Source organism: Calypte anna, chromosome 1, assembly GCF_003957555.1.
Source record: "Calypte anna isolate BGI_N300 chromosome 1, bCalAnn1_v1.p, whole genome shotgun sequence".
Classification (NCBI taxonomy): domain Eukaryota; kingdom Metazoa; phylum Chordata; class Aves; order Apodiformes; family Trochilidae; genus Calypte; species Calypte anna.
This window is the reverse complement of record NC_044244.1, coordinates 81,976,187-81,993,544: the sequence shown is the minus strand read 5'-3', so window position 1 is coordinate 81,993,544 and position 17,358 is coordinate 81,976,187. Positions and strand designations below refer to the sequence as shown.

The window sequence follows — 17,358 nt, the reverse complement described above, 5'->3', positions numbered from 1 at the left end:
GAGGGTAGTGGATAAATAGAACAGGTTGGCCAGGGAGGTAGAATCATAGAATCTGCTGAGTTGGAAAGAACTAATTAGGCTCACCAAGTCCAACTCCTGTCCCTGTGGAGAGTCACCCAGGATCACACCATGTGCCACATTCCCTGTGGGAAAAACCCTTGGCCTGGGCAGCAAACACATCAGTGAACCTGCTGGTGCTGAGCAGGGACCTCTTCCTGCTGTAGGCGGTGACCTCAACAGAGAAAACTTCATATTTCATCTGAGGAAGAACAGCTTCTATGGAATGAAGGACAGCCTGGCTCCTATAAGAACATCTGGCGTCTTGAACCTCGTTGGGTAAACATCCAGCAGCAGACACCCAACACCCTCAAGTGTTGTCTGTTGCTACTAGCGAGAAGTGGAGCTCAGCCCAGGTAACGTGCAAAACACACGTGAAGGGATGGGATCAGGGAATTAATTTTGTTTCCCTGAAGAGTAAGAGAAGGGCTATAAAGATCATCATAGGGTTGGAGCACTGTTCCTATGAAGACAGGCTGAGAGTGTTGGGGTTGTTTTGTTTTGTTTCCTAGCCTGGGGAAGAGAGGTGTCCGAGGACACCTTATAGAGGCCTTCCAGTACCTGGAGGGGCCTACAGGAAATCTGGGGAGAGATGTTTTATAGGGGTGTGTGGTGATAGGACAAGGGGTAATGGCTTAAAACTGAAAGAGGGGAGTTTTAGAATAGATGTTAGGAGGGTGGTGAGACACTGGCACAGGTTGCCCAGGGAGGCTGTGGCTGACCCCTCTCTGGAAGTGTTCAAGGCCAGGTTGGATGGGGCTTTGAGCAACCTGGTCTAGTGGGAGGTGTCCCTGCCCATGGCAGAGGGGGTGGAAATAGGTGATGCTTAAGCTCCTTTCAACCCTAACCATGCTATGAGTCTATGATTCTAAAAAAGGCCAATACACTCACCACAAAATAGCAAGACCACAATTAGCACTTAATACTATTTAGTAAATATGCTGATTAACTTAGGCAACAGCAATCAGTAATTGCACAGGTAAATAAAAAATTCGATCAGTCATCACCGTGAAAAAATAATGAGGAAACCATACATTGATTCTAACATAATATAATAATTATTATAATAATTAACCTAAAAGCTTGGATTTGGGCATCTCTCCCTAATGTCCTATAAAAGTCTTTTTCCAACACTGCAGATACATCTGGCAGTTGAAAAGGTCTGGATTTCATTATTTCATTTTTATTACTGACCTGAGGCCAGAAATCTAATCTATTTTATTATTTGGGGGCAGGAGGCTGTAAGAAAGGGAAGACAAGAATGAAACTGTGGTCTGAAAATTTGTAATGCTTTTTTCCTCAGGTTTGTAATTCAAGAAGGAATTCTTGTCTTGAAAGGACAAGATTAAATGTAGGTTTTCAAACCAAAATTACTCTGATAAATCCAAGTTATAGAGTAGACACTGTGGCACTCAAAGGCATTTCCCTGGGTTTTAAGGACCCCAGGAATACCATAAAGTAAGTACAGAGGTTACTCACATCTCCCCCACAGTCCCCTCTTTAGAATGGGACCCACCAGGTATCTGTCAGGGATGGAGATTGCTGTAGCAGGGTGTCATGTTCAGTCAGGCCTCACACAGTGTTTCAGAAGCTGACTTCTTTGCACTTCTCATTTCAAGGACCTGCATTTGCAGAGTTCTCAAACACAGCACATCTGCTTTCCAGCATCCTCCTTCCATGAACTTCTTCTATTCCAAAAGTTAAATATTAGCCAGAAACGGCTCACAGAAATAGGATTTAAATTTATTACTTGAGTAAATGTGTAATTACTGAAGGGGAGTTTCTGAGGGAGGAGGTGTAAGCTGTGCAGCTCCTCCTGAACCCCTTCAGTGTTGCGGGGGGCAGAGGGCAGGCAGATGAGGGGTGTGCTCACCTTGCTCTCCTCCTTCCAGCACACAGACCATGGCAGGGATTCCAGGCTTACAGTTGTCACGAGATTTACCCAGTTCTGCTGTCTCTTTTACCCTGTATCAAAGGCACCCAGTGTATATAGTATCTTGAAAACCTGCCTGGCAGTGTGCCAGCTACTGCAGCAGGGCTGGTGTCATGGGCTGGCAGGAGACAGCTCCATAAATTACTCACTACTGACCTTTGATTTGAGTACCAGTATTTAGCAAGCAAATATTTAAAACCACACCATTAAGAAGAGAGGTGCAGCTTTACCATTGGGAGCTGCTGAGGAGGGCCAGGGCGGTGCAGGGGAAGGACAAGAAGCCTTCCTCCCCTGCTCTCCCTCTCCTACAGACGGCCCTGCCCACCATGCCCACACTAGGAAAAAGTCAGGTGCTTAGACCCCTTGTACCAAGCAAGGCAGGAATTTTCAAGCCCTGGTGGGCTGGGTGAAGCTGATTTCAACCCCAAAGGCAAAATAACCACAGCCATCCCTCTGGCTCATGTCCTGCTGCCCTGCAAAAGTGGGGGCTGTGTGACAAGGGGCACCTTGCCAGTCTGGCTGCCCGGTGTGACCAGAGCATGGCTGGCCCTGGGGGACTGTCCCCAGCTGAGTGTCTGCTGCTGTGGCTGGGACTCATCTGCTGACATTCTTCAAGAAACCAACCTGTGTCTGGTGTCAGTGTCTGTCAGGTGCAGCAACAGGCTAAGAGGGTATTTTTCCCTGGGGTGTGGGGCAGAATTAGCTTTGTTGGTCAGTTTATAATTAGATACTTGAGCCTAACAGTATTCTTTCTGTTGGATTTTTATAGTTTTGTCTCTTCTTTTTTAAATGTGCAAAATAATCAGTCTTAAAAAAACAAAAACAAAAAAACAACTTACCCTGAAAAGAGTGATCTATAAAAAGAGAAAATCCTTGCCAGGGGGACACCACAGCAGTGAGACCAAGCCACAGAAAGCCCAGTCTCAGGCTTCCTTTTCCTGCAGCTACTCAGAGGTTAACCAGGGTCTGTAAGCAAACAGCTTAAAGAAGGAGCCCAGCTTAGTGCCTGGGTGTCTCGGACTATCCCAGGGATCGCCAGCCTAATGCCCTTCCAGCAGCCCCTCCCTCCCAAAGGCAATGCCAAGCAAACAGAGCCAAACCTCGCCCTCTCCCCAGGCAGAGAGGAACCCACTGAAGGGACAGATTGGATGCAGGCCGGGGCTCAGGGACATCACAGAAGAGGGTGTTCCACTTCGTACGGGCTCAGAGCCACAGATATATAAACCGAGGAGCAGGAGCCTGGGAGGATTGTTTAACACACCCACACCTCGTCTCAGCTGGCAGCGTGGCGAGGTGCTGCCAGCCATCTCGGTGGCTGAACCCCAGCGTACGTACAGGAGCAGAGGAGCAATCTGCCCATGGCCTCCCGACAGCTGCTGATACTGATGCTGCTTCAGGCAGGTGAGTACCACCTCCCTGCCAGCGAGCTCGGTCCCTTCTCCCTCCCCGTGCCTTGCTCAGCCCTGGGACAGCTGTCTCCACTGGCCGTCAGCTTTCCCTGCATCACAGCAGGCATCTTGGGGTGATTTGGTGTTGAGAGAAAAAAAAAAGCAAAACGCTGTTCGCCTCTTTTCAACTCTATAGCGAGGGGCTGTGTAAGTGAGCTGCCTGCCTACCTCACTGCCCTGGCACTTTACAAAGCTGTGGCTGTAGAAACATGGGTCATTTTCTTTTTAGGTTGTTTTCTGCTATGAAGTTGTTGGCATCTGTTTTTCTTCATAGAAATCCCCTCTTTTTATGGGGGTGACCGGAGTAAGCAGTCTCAAAGTGATCTGAATTTAAAATAGTTTTTAAAAAGCCTGTTACAAAAAAGTTGTAACTGCCAGCTAACATCAAGTCCCTAGACACAGAGGCAGCACCACACTAATCTGGCAGGTCTGAGGTTATACCTGCAGTAGTTTGAAAAGAAAACCCCAGCCCTTGCCTTAACCTCTAGCAAAGGCTGCCCATTTAAGCACAAAATAGAAAGAGTAAAGTTTTTGGATCTACCTCTGCTCATTTCTCTGCAGCTATATTCTGTGATAAGGCACCCCATTATTAAGGATAGATAATGTTTGGAGATGCTTCTAATGAGATCTGTGGCTAAATGCAGGCTGTTGTGGAGACTCAGACTTCTTCAGGGCTTTCCCAGCTGTATTGGTTTGGCTGCCCAGCTTAGAAAAAGCAATTTCAGTTCTTGGTCAAATTATTAGCCCTGCACCTGAATATTGGAATGTACTTTGCTGGGGCTGACCCTCTCAGCTGCAAAAACCCACTGCCAGCTCAAAGCCTGCTTTCAAAGAACTGAACAGGACCATCAGAGGCGACCTGGATGCTCACGATATTTCAGGCTCTCAGAGAGCACACAGCCCTGAGCACTGTCTTTTGGTCTCAGTTCCCTTAGGGGCTTTCTCTCTGCTTTCATGAGCAGCTCTGCACTGTAATTACAGTTCCTTGATCCTCAGGCAGAAGCCCAAAAGAAGAATGGCTTTTCTTCTTCTGGGTGAGGTGAGGTTACCTTACACCAGCCTCGGCAGTTTTCAGCCAGCAGACCAAATCCAGAGGTCCTAGCTAAGAGGTCAGCAAAAGCAGCTGAAAAAACCCACAAGCTGCTAATCAGGAGGCCTGAATGTCTACAAAGACGTTTCTGTCTCCACTGGAACATTTTTGGTGTCTGCAAAATGAAACAGGTTGAAAAAGCATGATTTTTAACCCAAAATCTGGAGCAGCTCATTGATTCTAGCTCCAGAGACCCCTGTTTAGACAGGGGAAATGGTTCATCTCTTTAGTCTCAAATAACACCCGTCTAATGCGTTTTTAGCACGAAACCTGAACACTCAAGCAGTGTTTAGGTGAGCAGCGTGGTTGCTTTCTCAGGAATGTGCATTTAATCCCCAAGGAATGCCCTGGGAAGCACGAGGAGGCTGTGCAAAGTTCTGTGGTGGGACAGCCCGAGGTGCCAATCACCAGGGTGAAAAATGGTGGAGGGCAGAGCTCATTCCTGCTGGGGGCTCAGGCTGCCAAGAGGGAGCAAAGCCCCGCCTTGTGCTTCATGGGGAGAGACCCTCCTCATCCTCACTGGGGGCTTGGATCAGGCCGGGAGACTGAGCCAGACGGGGAGATGGGGGGAGAAGCCCAAGCAGGGGGATTAGAGGCTAGGTTTTAAACCCAAAGAAACTGTTTTAATAATAGTATTGAGTCCTTGGGTGGTTTAGGGGATTAATTAGTCCGTGTTTGCACAGCACTTTGAAGAGGTCAAGCGTGCTGCAGTACCGGGAGCAGGTGACAAAGCAACTTCAGTGGCAGATCCCCAGCTCCCAGGTGCCACCTCCCTCAGTATCTGAGGACTCCCCAAAGTGTCCCCGTTGAGGCAGGCTTTTCTTTTTGGAGGAGCTGTGCACGGGTGAGTCAAGCGGGTGTGAAAAGCAATCAGTCTGAGGGGTGCCATGCTACTGGTGAGCAGATTTACAGTGCAAGATAAAGCAGAGCAAAGCACGGTTGGTCCTTCACAATAAACCCAGGCAAGAAATCCTCCAATCTGCCACTACGATTAACATGATAAGCATCAGTGTTTGCAGCTGAGCATGGCAGTGGTTTGAGTGTTAGGGGCAGGGTACTCTTGGTTTCTGTAACTGTTACTGCAAGGTAGAGTTTGTGGTTTCTAAAAAAAGTCACCAATTACCATGTGGAATCACAACACTGTTTTGAAAGACTTGTAACTCAAAGAAGTCCAAACAGGTTTGGTCATTCACACACTTCAGCTGACAGAGAACTCCTTTTTTTTTATTATTTTTCCAAATTAATGCAGCCAACCTAATATTACAACTTAAATGGAAAGTCATAATGGAAACGGATGTAAATGTTGCCAGCACTTCCAAATGCTCAAAAGAAAGCCACTATATGTGCATCTTGGCTAATGTAGCCACTCTATCCTTAGCAAAGTATATCTTAAGGGCTTGGGGACTTGAAGCTATCCTTGTACATAAATTAATAGCAGCATCAACTCTTTGCCATCCAGAGAATGGATTAAAATATCGTGAATAATAGGGGAAATGTATAATATAAGATACCTTGGGCAACACAGAAATCTCTTTTTTTTTTCTTTCTTCTTTTTTCTGTAGAGCCCAGTTAGGTCTAGTTGTTTGCTTATCCTCTGCTGCTTCCAGTCCCACTTGGGACCACAGCATAGCTAGCAGGCTTTCCTTAGCCTGGGAGCTCTGGTGTGCCATGAAGCCCAGCTGGCTCTGCTGAGTGATGGCAGAAGCCCTACAGAGCTTAACACCTTGAGCTCCGTGATGTGCAAAACCAGGCACGCTGCTCCCAGATATATAATAGAGCTGCAATCACATGCTAGCTCACCAGTAGTTCTAAGTGTTGCTTGATCTAAGCTCCCTCTGCCAAAGTACCTTGCTTGGGTGTTTCTGCATTTACCTCCTGGATAGCCTAGCCCTCAGGTAAGGTCCCTGCAGAGCCCCCTTTGCAGGGTGAATGCCATGGCTAATTAGATTATCAAGGCTGCACCCAGCAAAACAATCAAGACACAAACAAAAAAGATCTCCCTTTGAGAATTTTAAGAAAATCAGCATCAGGCAGGTTTAATCCTGGTGTGAAGCCGTGCCCTGTCTTTACAGTTTGGAGAGGTGCTCTGGGAAAATCTCATTCGCTGCGCACCCGAGGAATCATCGAGTTGGCAGGAGCTATATCGTGTGGCACGGGACGATCTCCCTTGGCATACATTGGCTACGGATGCTACTGTGGACTGGGAGGACAAGGCTGGCCTAAAGATAGGACAGACTGGTAAGAAACTCAACTCTGTGTCCAGAAGCAGGGTAGATCTCCCCACTCTTTACATTATTGCTTCATGGAGAGGGAACTTAGCATAAAACAGCACTGGGCAATTATGAGTGAGGACCCAAGTATGGCTCAGGGTTTGAATGAAGGTTTAGCCACCTTTTGGATGACAGCAGACTTCTTGGGGACCTTATACTGTGTGGGGTGGAGGGCAAAGGAGGAACCAGGGTGTGATTTCCTGCAATAGCTACGTGTTTATTCATAGAAAGCAAGCACTGCCTGAAATAAAGGTGGGTGACCAAGATATCCAGAGAGTTATTTCATTGCTGCAAATGACACCAATGGGAATATCAATGTTGATCCCCTGGAAGAAATCCTAGTCATTTCCAGGAGTAATCAAACATGTTTCCTTCATTGCTTGTTAGTTCACACTGGATCAGAGAAGAACAACAACAGAGTAGAGCATGGTGTTATTTCCCCTCTCGATTCTTAGTCAGGAAGGTGCTGTGCTTGTTATCCCCAAGGCTAGCAGCAGTGTGTCTAGGAAGATGCTGCAATCATAGGTTTCTTTCTTGTACCTCTCATTCAGCTTACATGTAAATCTTGAGCATAGTGGACTCTTGTGTGCTCTGAGCCTGTTGCCTGCAATCTTCTCTGGTTTTAAGCCTCAAAGTCAGAGCACACAAATCTCTTTATCATCAGCCAAGAGGCCAGGTGTTAAATGTAAGCGAGTGCTGCATTTAAGGGGGGTGAGGGCAGTGTGAAGCTCACTGGGAAGGAAACTGAGGTTTACAGAATACCCAGATGGTGGAGACATTTTGCACGGCTGCAAACAAAACTTTGCTCAAGTGGCAGGACAGAAAAAGGAGGAAAAGATGCTGATGTTAAAGGCCAGCTCCTCTGTGGCCATAAAAGAGCAAGTGTTCTCCAGAACTAGTGAAGGTGTCTTCATTAACACAGCAAGAAGTTTCACTTCCCAAACCCTCTTGACACATCTTGTCACATCTGTCACATTCATGCCAATGAAACATTTCAGCTTGACAGTATGGGACTTACAAATAATGACTAAGTGCCTACAAAGTGCCATTAGCTTTCAGGTGTAGAGATTTCTTATAATTTTCAGTAATATCTCTTGACCTACTTATCAATATCTAGAGCAGTGTCTATAAATGTGTTCTTTATTTTTGTTAGCCCTCCCAACACTCATAATCAGGCCTTTAAATTTGGAGTAATTCTTTAACTAAAAGCCTGAGTGGAGTCACCAAAAAGTTATTTTCCATAGAGGTTGGGTGACTTTGGGAGCAGTGAGTTGTCAGCACTCCTGAAAACAGACAGAGGGAATAAAATACATCTGCATGCCCATCAGCTAGTGTTTTTGCTGCTGTTTGATTTCCCTGGGATGTAGATTTTATCCTAATGGCAGAAAATGAAGATCTGCAACTGGAAAATTCCTATCAAAAATAGGAAATAGGAATCTTTTAGGTCCTTTAAATGCATTCATTATTATTCCTCAGCTGCAATGCTTGGGTGAAAAAACAAAACCAGAATGACAACAAAACCCAGAAAGGCTTTTAGTTAGGTCCTTAGCTAGGAAGAATCAGCAATGCCTCACTAGATTTAGCCTTAAAATTTGCTTTTTTACACTTGCTAGTAGAATCTTCCAATATCTGTGACTGAGAACTTCAAAAAATCAGTGTGGATGAGTACTCCACGCCTGTCAAAGAGACCACATTATTTTTCATATTTGCCATTCTAAGAAGAAAGAAGCAGAGTGGCAAAACTCCAGTCTGTGAGTGACAGACACTGAAAACACTCAACCCCTTGAAACTTCTAGGTTTGTTACTGAGACCAATACAAAAGGAGCAATTTTCTTGTGAGTAATTCAGTCAGTCTGTCTAGACAGGGCCAGAATGCTTTTAAGCACCTCTCTTTTATGGGAAAACTAAAAAAGTCATTGCGTTGGTAATCCTTTTATAAGGTTTATTCCACACATTGACTTTGATGTGGTTTGTAATTACTTTTTCCCTTTTGTTCCACTCTCACAGTCCCATCCCTTCAGGACATAATGGCATTTCTTCTGCATAAAGCATTTAGATTTGCTTCTTCCCATTTCTATTCCCCTGGATTTTTGCAGCACCCGTTTTCTGAAGCAGGACCTGAAGGTGCTCAGCATTTCCCCAGAAACACCAAATTCTGTGAAAGGGAGGGTGGAATGTATGGCTCACCCAAGTTCCATTCTGAAGTCCTTTGACGAACTGGCATGGAGGGTGACAACATTCTTCTACTGCTACCTTACATTTCACAATGCAATGAGCAATCTAGTTGTAGTCATCACACAGGTTTCTATTTGCAAACCTAGAAAAAAAAAAAGCATTTAGCTGTCAGACTCATCTGTGGGATGAAATTACTACTTTAACTACCAAACTGAGACCTCAGTCAGTAGGGAAAGCATCCTGGACAAATTTCAGCCTGCCTGTAATCACAGGGGTTACATAAAGGCTGAATTTGAGCTTACTGGTCTTATTCCCTTGTCTCTTTCACTCAATTCACCTGATCTAGTAGTCATTTTGTTAGAATTTATGTCAGTGGTGGATCTTCTTTGCACATCAAAAATTAAATTATTTAATATATTTTTCCTGGGCTTTATCATCTCACAGACCCCACCAGCTTTCATATCCATAAACCAGTTTCTGAAAAGGCAAAAGCCCTGTTTCCTGCACAACGGAACTTTATCCTTCTTGCAGAGTTTTTCAGCTTTTCCAAAGTGACATAATGATTCTGGAGGAGGCTAAGAAGAGACCTTATCATTCTCTACAACTATGTGAATGGAGGTTGTAGTGAGGTAGGGGTTGGTTCCTTCTCTCTAGTAACAAGTGACAGGATGAAAGGAAATGGCCTCAAGTTGTGCCAGAAGAGATTTAGATTGGCTATTAGGAAGAATTTCTTCACTGAAAGGGTTGTCAGGCACTGGAACAGGTTTCCCAGGGAAGTGGCGGAGTCACTGTCCCTGGAGGTATTTATCAGACATGTAAATGTGGTGCTTTGGGACATGGTTTAGCACTGGACTCAATAGAGTTAGGTTAATGGTTGGACTTGATGATCATAAAGGTCTTTTCCAACCAGAACAATTCTATGATTCTATGATCTCAGACTTTCATTGGCTTTTCAGGTGCACTGGCCTCAGGTCTTGAAGGTAACAATCAATGTCTTCAGCTGGATTTGGTACGCTGTGGACAGCCAGCACAGCCATGCTCTCTTCTGCCCACCTTATCAGTCTCTTGAACAGATTCACATTAGAACTCAAGAGCTTCTCTAAAAGCTGTCTGCTCTTCACTCACCCCTATGATAGCCCTTCTGGATGCTCCCCATTAGTAGAGCCATTTCTCTGTGGAGTCCCAGTGATTTTGCAGGGACAGCTTCTGGTAATGCAGAACACTCCTCCCTCTACTCTGGCCTTGCATCCTCGCTGAAATTACCTTTGATATTCATCAGAGGACCTCTCTAAGTCCTCAATCTTTTATCAGTGCCTTTTGGGTCTCTAAACTGCCAGAATAAAACTCAAATTGGGTCAAGTTTTCTGAAGTGTTTGACAGTGGGAATTATCTCACTAACTAGTCTGTAGGAGCAGCATCACCAGCTGTGCTTGTCACTCTCAGCCCTCTGACTGGTGAATGAAAATCAATTGCAGTTTCAAATGTGATGGTTTTCACCTGTTTTAGATCCATAGTATGATAATATGAAATTTACCCCAGATGTGCAGAAAGGGAGTACAGGTCTGAAGTTAATTGATGTGAATTCCACCATTGAGGCTAATGAGTCCTTAGCCTCAGAAACTGGATAAGCCAAAGAGTACACAGCAGGCACAATTGAACTGAAGAGATGAAGCTACTTAGTGATGGTTAGGAAGGCAAAAAAAATCCCGGCTCCTAATTCTGTGATGGGTCTAAGCCTAAATATGAGCCACCATAGTGAGATTAACAAGTATTGACACCTGCCTTTCTGAGGGCAAAAGCTTGGGGCAAGAAGCACAGTGGTCATGGGAGCAAATATGGCATTAATGATCTTGGGAGCCAGGTGAACTTTCAAAGAGTTGCTGGGACACTTGGTTTATCAGCAGATGATGGGGCAAACATCCTGTGAGTGGAGCACTCCTGGAGGATGTGCGAACACCCCTAAGTGAGGTCCTCAGCAGGGAGGAGGACATCCTAACTCTACTTTCTATTCTCTCCCAGGTGCTGCCACAGACATGACTGCTGCTATGATAAGGCAGAGAAGGAAGGCTGCAGCCCCAAGTCACAGCGGTACCAGTGGGCATGTGAACAGAACACTGTGCAGTGTGGTAAGGAAATGGTAACTTGTCTAGGGTTTATTTCACTCCCTCCTCTGCACTAGGCTGACCAAAGACCTCTGTGTGCCTCAGAGATAGGTCTGTGCACACTGAGATGGTTTTAAAGCCATTTTAGGCAATGTCTGTTCTCCTCCAAGCTCTTTGCCCACCTGTAGCAAGATGAACCTCTTCTAGGGCACGGCACTCCAAGGTCCAACCAGGTGTTCCAGCCAAAACTCACAAATAGCGCTCTGAGTCTATTGCCCTCAGGGCTGACTAGCCTGGATCAGTGCTATTGCTCCAAGAGCAGCTGACCTCCCTGTAGCTTGCTCAGGACTGAGCTAAGTCTGTGAGTTTGAGCCTCACCTTTTATTGGCCCCCTAATCCTGCTCATGCACAGTGGGGGCCCACCCTAATCAGGCACAGGTGGGCTTAACACAAGCTCATGCCCACTACCTGGCAATTAGTGGCACCTGGTTGCCTCATTTCACTACACCGACCCCTTGCCTGGATTGCTGAGCTTACCAAGGGTCCCCAGCTGGAGCTGGGAGGAAGGCTGAAGCCCCAGCACCACCCATCCCAGTAAACCTGAGTCCTTTCCAGGCTGAAGAACAGGGAGTCATGAGCCTACAAGCCATCTGTTTGGCAAGGATGCAGATGATTCTGGGGGGGCTCTCTGTCCACCCACATTAAATAAATCTGCTCCTCACCAGTGCTTTCCTAAAGCTGTGCTCAGGTCTGCCTGGGACCACTTCTGCAGGAGTGGTTTTCCCATGGCAGTTTTGGCCTTCCCTCCAGCAGGACTCTCTGCTGGTTTACTTACTGTTATGTACTGCTAGAGAAGAACTGTGCTATTATCCATATCTGTAAGGTTAAATAGGGTGCCAGCCTGAATCTTTGCCTTGTGTGGGACTCCAGCCCAGTGGGACTTCAGTGGGGATTTTGAAGCTTGCAGACTTTAATGCCTTTGAGTGCCACAGGCATAAAGCAACTGTAGGCTGTGCTCAGCTCTGCAGCTGGTACCCAGTGAAGAAGGTCTTGAATTGCACAGTCACAGCCTGTCAGTAGCTCAAACCAGTTTGTTTTGACATACACCAGACAATTTGAGTTTTAGAATTTTGTCACTTCTATTTCTAAGTCTCCAAAATGTCCCTGATGGATAAATCCATTGTAGAATACTTTGGAAGCTTGAAAAGAAACATGTGAGACTAAAGCTTGTCCCCATACCATCAAAGTTATTTTCTTGAACATTTAAAGTCTATGTCTACGTTGTCAGAAGACCATATTCTTACTGGTGCAATCTGCAGATGCTCAAGCAGCTGAAAATGTGCCAGTATCTACAGAATATGGCACAACACATCTTCAGTTGCTTTCTTCCAAGTGCCAGAGTAACCTATTAAATACAAAGGCCTGGCAACTGCTCTCCTTCTCACTTACACATATTTCCACAGCTGGCTGATATTTTCTGCTACCTATTCTGGTGTGGAAAAATGTTTCTCATTTCTCTTTGCTGTGGATATGAGACATATCATTGAGTCCATAAGACATGTATAATGTATGTCCCAGAAGTGTGCACTGGACTGCAGTTGTTCCAACCTGACTAACAAGCACTGGTTAAATAAATGTCATTAGTCCTCTAACTGGTGTCCAGGCAAGACCTGAGAAGTATCCATCAGCCTTTTTTCCACAAGCCCTCTGCAGGCTTCACTTCCCCTGGCATCCCCCATGAGGAGGGATGGTAAGTATGAGAAACTGGGTCCTGTGCTTGTGTTGCAACAACTCCCTGCAAGCTTCAGGCTTGGGGAAGAGTGGCTGGAAAGCTACCCAGAGGAAAAGGACCTGAGGTTTTTGATTGACAGCCAGGTGAACATGAGCCAGCAGTGTGCCCAGGTGGTCAAGAAGGCAAATAGCATCCTGGCCTGTATCCGGAACAGCGTGGCCAGTGGGAGAAGAGAAGTTGTCATGCCCTTGTACTCAGTACTGAGTTCAGTTTTGGGTCCCTCACTACAAGAAAGACACTGAAGATCTGGAATGAGTCCAGAGAAGGGCAACAAAGCTGGTAAAGAATCTAGAGAACAAGAAGAGGAGCTGGGGAAATCAAGGGTTATTTATCTTGGAGAAAAGGAGGCTGAAGGGAGACCTTCTCACTCCCTACCTCTACTTGGAAGGATTTTGGACGGAGGTGAGGGTCAATCCCTTCTCCAAAGTAACAAGTGATAGAACAAGAGGAAATAGCCACAAGTTGTGCCAGGGGATGTTCAGTTTTGGTATTAGAAGAAAACTCTCCATGTGAAAAGGTTATTAAACACTGGAACAGGATGTCCAGGGAGGCTGTTGAATCACCATCCCTGGAGGTACTGAGAAGGCATGCAGATGTGGTGCTTAGGAACATGGTTTAGTGGTGGACTTGGTAGTGCTGGGTTAATGGTTAGACTTTGGTTTGTCTTCTCCAAACAAAATGATTCTATAATTCTATAAATGCCTTCTGAAGGTAAATTTCCTACCTCAGGCTGCATCACAGCTACTTTTACCAAGGTGTGAAGGTGTAATGTCTGATCCCATTCAGACAAAAGGGAAGAAAGAAATTTCCAGGCATGCTTTCTGCACCTAGGGTAATGATGTCCAGAAACATCAGAAGCCGGTCTGCCTGCACTGTCCTTTCTATGCAAGAGGAAACAAATGCCTGTTGGCTGACAATGAATCACAAACACAGATTTTTTTCAGTGAATTAAATAGAAACTCATTTTACCGGGGACCTCTCATCCTGCTTTTTGCTACTGTTTTGTAGTTTATGAAATGAAAAAAGTGGGAAAAGCCATCTTTATCAGTTCAAGTATTCCCTCATATGTAAGTGAATTCCATTCAGGAGATATCTGGACACAAAAAAGGCTGTGTGCTGTGAGGGATGGTAAAAAAAAAGTGTTCTGGTCTAACAGAAATGACTGCCAGGCCAGACCCTTGTACTCACATTGTACCAACAGTGTTTGGCATAGCACAGGAAGAACTCCAGGAGCAGAAGGCAATGAGAAATCAGACAAAACTGGTAACTAGGAAAAAAAAAGGACTTACTGTAGAGTCCTCACCAGTGAGACCCTTGAAATACTTCCTACTGGTAAACAAGTGATTCTTTTGAGAATACTCTAAGAAATACGGGTTCTTATTATTTATCAGATACAGGGTTGATGCAGCAAAGTCCAGTAAAATCTGGAAGGATTCCTGTACTCATTGCAGTTGGTTTTGGAGCAAACCCATGCACACTGGTATAACGTTAACGCTTTAAACTTAGCCCAGTGTAGGGCTACTATACATTAGGCAATGTATAGTACCAGTCTTAAATAAACAGGGCACTGTGCTTTGAAACAGTATTAGTCCAATGGCTGTATTAATAGCCACCTATAGATGGGATGGAGTTCATTAACCCAAAATCAGTCATTTCCTGTGTAGCTTACTGAGCTAGCTTTGATGTATCATATGGTCCTTGCTTTGTCAGGTAGTGATATAATTGCATTGTAATTATTTCCATATATATGACTTTGATCAGTTTTGTTTGCTGCTGCCTCACAAAAATCAGGTACCTGACCCTGGTGCAGAGTTCCTTGACTTCACTGCTGTGATCAGAGACATGTAAGAGCAACTCATGAAGCACAAATTAAGAATGGCCACTGGGTGCTTCTGTCCCCTCAGGTTTCTGAATGTTGCTCTCAGAGGCTCCTCATTTCAAAGCAGAATTTTTCTTTTGAAATCATTCTGATTTGCAGAGGGAGGAGTTGGCAGCTGACTGAGTGAAGACGGAATATTCTTAGCTCAGGCTAAGATAAAATAATTTTCATTGCTATCTTTGGCCACTGAGCTAACCCCCCCTATTGTTCATACAGCTCTAGAAGTGGGGAGCACTCTGTACTGGGCAAATTTTTATAAGCATTGTCAGGTTACGTTTAGCTGCTTTTTTCTGATGCTCTTGGTCACACTTAAGTTCAGACCTGTTGACAGACAGGAAAGAGAAGGGTCAGATCTATACAGCACATATGCTGGTCCTTCTCCCTGTATGCACAACTTCTGTTCCTGAAGAACTGCCTTTTTGGGAAATGGTTCACTCCTAGAGCTTTTTCTTGCCTTCATGTGCTACTGAATCCCTCATCTTCTGCTCACATTTTCTTTTGCAGATAATCTGACAGACCGGTGTGAAAAAATGGTGTGTCTGTGTGACCAAGAAGCTGCCAAGTGTTGGGGAGAAGCTCCATACAACCCATACTTCATTCTCTGGCCAGACTTTTTATGTGGACAGACTCATCCCACCTGCCATTTCATATACAGAGGTCCAGAATAGTCTTCTCGGGACCTTTTTTAACCCTTTGAATCTGAAGGTGCTGCAATAAAATTTTATCTCTTTTACCAGAGCTAGCAATGGTGTGAGAGAATTTCTGTCATGCCAGGTTTCATGGGAGGGAAGACAGAGTATAATATATGTTGAAGTAAGGATAAGATCCTGCTCTGATTACTGCCTTTGCAGAAACTGATGGATCAATATGCAAGTGCAGTGAGAACACATTACCCACTACCAAACAGTTCTTAGGTCTTTTCACACTGCCTGACCTTCTACTCTCATACTTTCACACATGATCTGGAAAATATGTAGGGACTTCTGCTGGACTAGTTTGTAAAAAACTAAAAATCTATCTCTGTAAAAAGATACACTGGCCTTCAAAGACCTAAAGCATACCATCTTGGAAGGAGAGTGGCCTACTTTATTTTCCTGGACTTACAGAAGAAATGTGGTCATCAAAAAGGGAGGATGCCTCCCTGTTCCTTTTTTATGCTCGAACTAGATCTACTTCCTACTAAAAAGAAAATCTGTCTGGCCCAGGAGAGGGCTCCAGCCTTTCTTCTGTGGGCTATGTGTGAGTGTGTTTCTTAGCTTACATGGCCAGCTCTCTTATCCCTCATATTCCCATCTCACAGCACCAGGGATACTTCTGAGGTGTGTTCAAGGATAAGCAAAGTTACACCAGGCTATTGCTGTTGTGGTGAGAGCAAGGGTTTCTGTCTTTTGCTAGTAGGCACTCCTGTAGCCTGCCAAAGAACATATCCCTCACCTACCACACACACTTCAGAGCTGATATGCTGCTCTCCTATACAGGCATTGGCATATTCCCTGGACACTGACCACCTGGGATCCTGTTAGTGTCACATCAGGAAACTGTGACTGTGGATAATATTGGTCATGCCAAGCAAACCTTTCATCTCTCCTTTTCTAAAAATGTTACTTGAGGCTTACATTGAAAGTTTCCTTCTGGCAAGAGCAATCAAAATCCCATTCCTTCAGCCAGGCATAGCTTGTGCAAACTGGTTTTCTCTGACTCGTCATTACAAACCTGTAGGCAGGAGCAAGCCAACAGGACAAGAGCCTCTATACCAAGAGGTGCAGACAGAAGAAACATCCTCAGTTTCCACAGGCTGGTGTTAGCAGCTGTGGTGCCTGGGGGCTCTGAGGAAGCCAGGCTCCGTTTTGTCCCTTCTGAAGCACCGCTGATGAACCTGGAGTACCACCTTTAAAACAAGATGTAATGGCAGAGAAAGACCCAAAGTACCTCATCAGAATCTAGAGCCAGAGATATGTAGCCAAACGAAATGTGGCTTTGGCAGGTGTTGATACAAATTTCTTTACAAAAAGCTGTTCTGCTCCTCACTGCAGGAGGATGCTGAATACGCCAGCGCGGCTGTCAAAGCTGCAGGGAAAAGAAACAGACTAACAAAAATTAAAATGCCAAAGACAACGTGTACTGAGGCAAAAGCTTTTATTCCATCTAGAGCTCCACTTTTGGCTTACAGGGCATCAGAAGTTTTTCCATCTGTAGGCTTTGCATCTTCCAGTGACTCCTGTGATGCTGCACCTCAAGCTAGACCGAACAAGAAGGAAAGGAGGGTGAGTGATACTGAGTCAGTACAAATAATCATCTCTTCCAAGGCTTTCCGGAAAGTAAAGGCACTGTGAACTCTGTTCATGCAGAAGGTTTGCCGTGTGGGTGGTATCAGCCTACGGGTGCGGGTGTGCTTTTCAGCAAATGCTGAAAGACCCCCCCCCCAGTGAGCTGGGCAGAGCTCCTGTCCATGTCCCTTTCCCGGCCAGGATGGCCATCAGGTGGCGGCAGCGCTCCAGTCAATGGCAGGAGCAGCTCTGCCTCATCCCTTCAGAGAGGGGATTTTTTTTTTTTTTTTCCATCAGGCCGGGATTTTGGAGTGCTAGTAGAAGAGGGGGAAATCACACGGCTCC

General features: G+C 45.4%; 1 protein-coding gene across 1 annotated transcript; it reads left to right on the top strand.

The window, feature by feature from the left end:
- The first annotated feature begins 364 nt into the window (after window positions 1-364).
- On the top strand, window positions 365-15,486 carry LOC103532571 (phospholipase A2). The gene is made up of 5 exons (XM_008498350.2): window positions 365-413; window positions 3,268-3,391; window positions 6,601-6,766; window positions 10,993-11,099; window positions 15,251-15,486. The coding sequence occupies exons 2-5, from the start codon at window positions 3,349-3,351 to the stop codon at window positions 15,412-15,414; spliced, it is 480 nt and encodes a 159-aa protein (XP_008496572.1). The 5' UTR covers window positions 365-413; window positions 3,268-3,348; the 3' UTR covers window positions 15,415-15,486.
- The last annotated feature ends 1,872 nt before the right edge of the window (window positions 15,487-17,358 follow it).